Source organism: Mus caroli, chromosome 19 (genome assembly GCF_900094665.2).
Source record: "Mus caroli chromosome 19, CAROLI_EIJ_v1.1, whole genome shotgun sequence".
NCBI classification, from domain to species: domain Eukaryota; kingdom Metazoa; phylum Chordata; class Mammalia; order Rodentia; family Muridae; genus Mus; species Mus caroli.
This window is the reverse complement of record NC_034588.1, coordinates 640,998-644,984: the sequence shown is the minus strand read 5'-3', so window position 1 is coordinate 644,984 and position 3,987 is coordinate 640,998. Positions and strand designations below refer to the sequence as shown.

Sequence of the window (3,987 nt, the reverse complement as noted above, 5' to 3'; positions counted from 1 at the left end):
TTTTGTAGCTTCTTTGGGGCGGGGGGGGGGGGGGGGGGGGGGGGGGAAGGAGTTCGAGACAGGGTTTCTCTGTGCAGTCCTGGCTGTCCTGGAACTCACTCTGTAGACCAGACTGGCCTTGAACTCAGAAATCCGCCTGCCTCTGGCTCTCAAGTGCTGGGATTAAAGGCATGCGCCACCACTGCCCGGCCCATGCTTTCTCTTGCTACTGACTTTCTGTTAACCTCGGTACCCATTACTTCATTCCCGGCCTCAGTTTTCCCATCTGTCCGGTGAATGGGAACAAGTGTATGATGCCTGCCTGGAACTAGCTCCTAACCACTTTTTTTTTTTTTTTTTTTTTGCCTGCCCTAAGGATCATGGGCTCCATGTTCCGGAGTGAAGAAGTGGCCTTGGTCCAGCTCCTGTTGCCCACAGCGTCTGCTTACAACTGTGTGAGCCAGCTTGGTGAGCTGGGCCTCGTGGAGTTCAGAGATGTAAGTGGGGTGGGGCAGAGGCCTGGGCGGGTAGCCCACATCAGGAAAGGCCTTGTGATTACCCCTGGCCTGCCGCAGGAGCATCCCAGCCCTCCCTTCCAGCACAGGTGCCCTTCCCATGCCTACTCGTGCCTTTTCTGGCACGCGGTTGAGTTTGCTCCAACTAGTCGGTTCAGGCTAATTGGGCACCCGGCAACTTTTTGGAGGAGGTGCCTCAGACCTGGATCCCAGAGCAGTGACCTCCTGGTCCCCTCCCAGAGATTCTGACCCGTATATGTATGCATCACAGCTCAACGAATCCGTGAGCGCCTTCCAGAGACGCTTCGTGGTAGACGTCCGGCGCTGCGAGGAGCTGGAGAAGACCTTCAGTAAGTTGGACCCAGATTCACATCCCATGGAAGGAGCGCTAGGCAAGCTCGGTCTGAAGGGAAGTGCCCCCGTTACCCAGGTGGAAGGCAGAGAAGGGAGGTGTGGGCGGGGCTGCTGGGATCCGCAGGACGTCCTTGGCTCTGGGTGGGTGGAGCCAAGGACGGAAGGTAGGACTGCCTTGGAGTATGAGCCACAACTCAAGCTTTCTGCCTAGATAGACTGGGGTGGACAGACGCTGGGGTGGAGGGCTGGAAAGGCCTTTCTTAGGTCAGAGATGAGGGCAGAACAGGGGGAACAGAGCGGCTGCTTCTAAACAGTTTAGCCCGGGATTTTTCTGGAGATCTGACTCAGCAGATTAGTCATGGCCTTTGATGCGCATTAGGGATCTCCCTACATGTCTGCTGCCCCTGGCTAACGATAGACATGAGCTGGCATAACCCTGTGTGACTTCCCCTAACCCCACCGCCCCTTTCTGTGTCTAGCCTTCTTGCGGGAAGAAGTGCAGCGGGCAGGTCTGACGCTGGCCCCACCTGAAGGGACACTGCCAGCACCACCTCCCCGAGACCTGCTGCGCATCCAGGAGGAAACAGATCGCTTGGCCCAGGAGCTTCGGGATGTTCGTGGCAACCAGCAGGCACTGCGGGCCCAGCTGCACCAGCTGCGGCTCCACTCGGCCGTGCTGGGCCAGAGCCACAGCCCGCCGGTCAGCCCCAGCCAGGGCAGGGATGGGACCTGGAGATATATATGCCACGGCTGGGACTCACAATGTCTCTTGGTGCCTAGATGGCAGCTGACCATACTGAGGGACCCTTCTCTGAGAGAACACCCTTGCTTCCAGCCACACGGGGGCCACATGCAGACCTGAAGGTCAAGTGAGTCCGGGCAGTTTGTCTTTTCTGGGTAGCCTTAAGGCACTGACCAAAGAAGGGAACCCTATGGCCCCTGAGTCTCTGTACGTTGTGTTTGGGGGGTTCCCCACGGGTGCTTCCTGTGAGCCCGCCTCCAGCCCTGTTGGCAGTTTTGTGGCAGGTGCTGTGGAGCCCTACAAGGCTGCAGCCCTGGAGCGCCTGCTGTGGAGAGCTTGCCGCGGCTTCCTCATTGCCAGCTTTCAGGAGACTCAGGGGCAGCTGGAGGACCCAGTGACGGTGAGTTGGCAGGGGCCAGGGTGGGGGCAGTCTGGGATGAGCCAGGGCTCCAGAGACTAACCGAACCTGGCTTTCACAGGGTGAGCCTGCAACTTGGATGACCTTTGTCATCTCCTACTGGGGTGAGCAGATCGGACAGAAGATTCGAAAGATCACAGACTGGTGAGCCACGATTACGAGTACATGGTCACTCGGCGGCGGCAGGTGTCCAGCCGACTGGTCCTGTGTGGCCCAGGCCCCTGATAACACCTTCAGTCAAGTTTGTCCTGCCCCCAGCTCTGCCTGGTGACTTCCACTGACCCCCATTACCCCATCTCTTCCTCAGCTTCCACTGTCATGTCTTCCCGTACCTGGAGCAGGAAGAAGCCCGGCTCAGGACCTTGCAGCAGCTGCAGCAGCAAAGCCAGGAACTTCAGGAGGTGAGTGCCCATGTGACCTGACCCCTGCTAGCTCCCTCAAGGCTCCCTTGCCACTTCTGGTTACTTTTTTTTTTTTTTTTTTTTTTTTCCCCAGGTCCTGGGGGAGACAGACCGGTTCCTGAGCCAGGTGTTGGGCCGGGTGCAGCAGCTGCTGCCCCCATGGCAGGTGCAGATCCACAAGATGAAGGCAGTGTACCTGACCCTCAACCAGTGCAGTGTGAACACCACACACAAGTGCCTCATCGCGGAGGTCTGGTGTGCCACGAGGGACCTGCCCACTGTGCAGCAGGCGCTGCAGAGCGGCTCAGTGAGCATCCAGGCTGCCAGAGGCTTGCTCCCTCCCTGCCTTTCCTCCTTCTACTTCCAGTCTCTCCTTAAGCTTCCTTTGCTCTGGGATTGAAGGGTGGGTACCATTTCCTAGGAGCCTCCTCCTCCAGGGCATTTTGGGTAGGATAGGGCTGACCAACTTCCCCCATGCCATCCCACCCCACCCTCAACCCAGAAATTACAGTCCACATCTCAGCTGGGCCTGGGAACGGGGGTGGGGTTGGGGTGGGGGGGCAGGGTTTCTACAGGCCCCCAGCATCAGCTTCTGTCTCTCTGCCTGGGTACCTCAGAGTGAGGAAGGAGTGAGTGCTGTCGCTCACCGCATCCCCTGCCAGGACATGCCTCCAACCCTCATCAGGACCAACCGCTTCACCTCCAGTTTCCAGGGCATTGTGGATGCCTATGGTGTGGGCCGCTACAGGGAAGTTAACCCTGGTGAGATCCATTGCTCTCTCAGTGGAGGTCATCCCTCCCATCCTCTGTTTGGGTACAAACCTTGAGAGGGGTGGGTAGAAGTTAGGCCCTTGCCTTTGGGGTGCAAACCTTGAGAGGGGTAGGAGCTGGGTCCACCCCATCCTTTTGTAACAGAGACATAGTCCCCAGTTCAATCTCCAGGGAGGTTATTGGGTACCCTAGTCCCAATTGGGACTTCCCACTTGTCTCAGCCGTTAAATCCACAGGGAACCAATTTGGAACAGTTCAGAAAACAGATTTGTGAATGGCTTAAAGTCCAGCTCACTTGTTTTGATGAGTTTCTTAGTTTCTGTGAGTGATATTTTTTCTAGTCTGTAAAATGGGAATAATAGTACAAACCTCAGAGAAGTGTTAGGATGGCTAGGAGTTGTTAGAGGGCCCCAGACCAGCCTATAATTGTGACTTACTTGGCCACACTGCAGGGTTGTTTGTTGAGGGGTTGTTGTTGTTGTTTTTATGAAGTTGGAATGAAAAGGGTTGAGGATGTAGCTCAGTTGATAGATGAATCCGCCTGCCTCATGGATTCATGAAGCCCTGGGTTCAGTCTTCAGCAGAAACTAAGCATGGTGGTGAAGTCTATAATCCTAGCACTTGGGAGATGGAGGCAAGGGGGTCAAGAATTCAGGCATCGGGCTGGTGAGATGGCTCAGTGGGTAAGAGCACCCGACTGCTCTTCCAAAGATCCAGAGTTCAAATCCCAGCAACCACATGGTGGCTCACAACCATCCGTAACGAGATCTGACTCCCTCTTCTGGAGTGTGTGAAGACAGCTACAGT

At 56.4% G+C, this 3,987-nt stretch overlaps 1 protein-coding gene across 2 annotated transcripts in view; it reads left to right on the top strand.

Moving 5' to 3' along the window:
• Tcirg1 (T cell immune regulator 1, ATPase H+ transporting V0 subunit a3) overlaps window positions 1-3,987 on the top strand; it is a 12,325-nt gene that overhangs the window by 3,405 nt on the left and 4,933 nt on the right. For both annotated transcript variants that reach the window (XM_021151394.1, XM_021151395.2), the window contains exons 2-10: window positions 356-476; window positions 766-844; window positions 1,328-1,548; window positions 1,629-1,717; window positions 1,864-1,990; window positions 2,070-2,152; window positions 2,316-2,409; window positions 2,504-2,716; window positions 3,027-3,171. In XM_021151394.1, coding sequence (XP_021007053.1) covers window positions 360-476; window positions 766-844; window positions 1,328-1,548; window positions 1,629-1,717; window positions 1,864-1,990; window positions 2,070-2,152; window positions 2,316-2,409; window positions 2,504-2,716; window positions 3,027-3,171 — 1,168 coding nt within the window. In that variant the 5' untranslated portion in view covers window positions 356-359. The remainder of the gene's footprint in view (window positions 1-355; window positions 477-765; window positions 845-1,327; window positions 1,549-1,628; window positions 1,718-1,863; window positions 1,991-2,069; window positions 2,153-2,315; window positions 2,410-2,503; window positions 2,717-3,026; window positions 3,172-3,987) is intronic.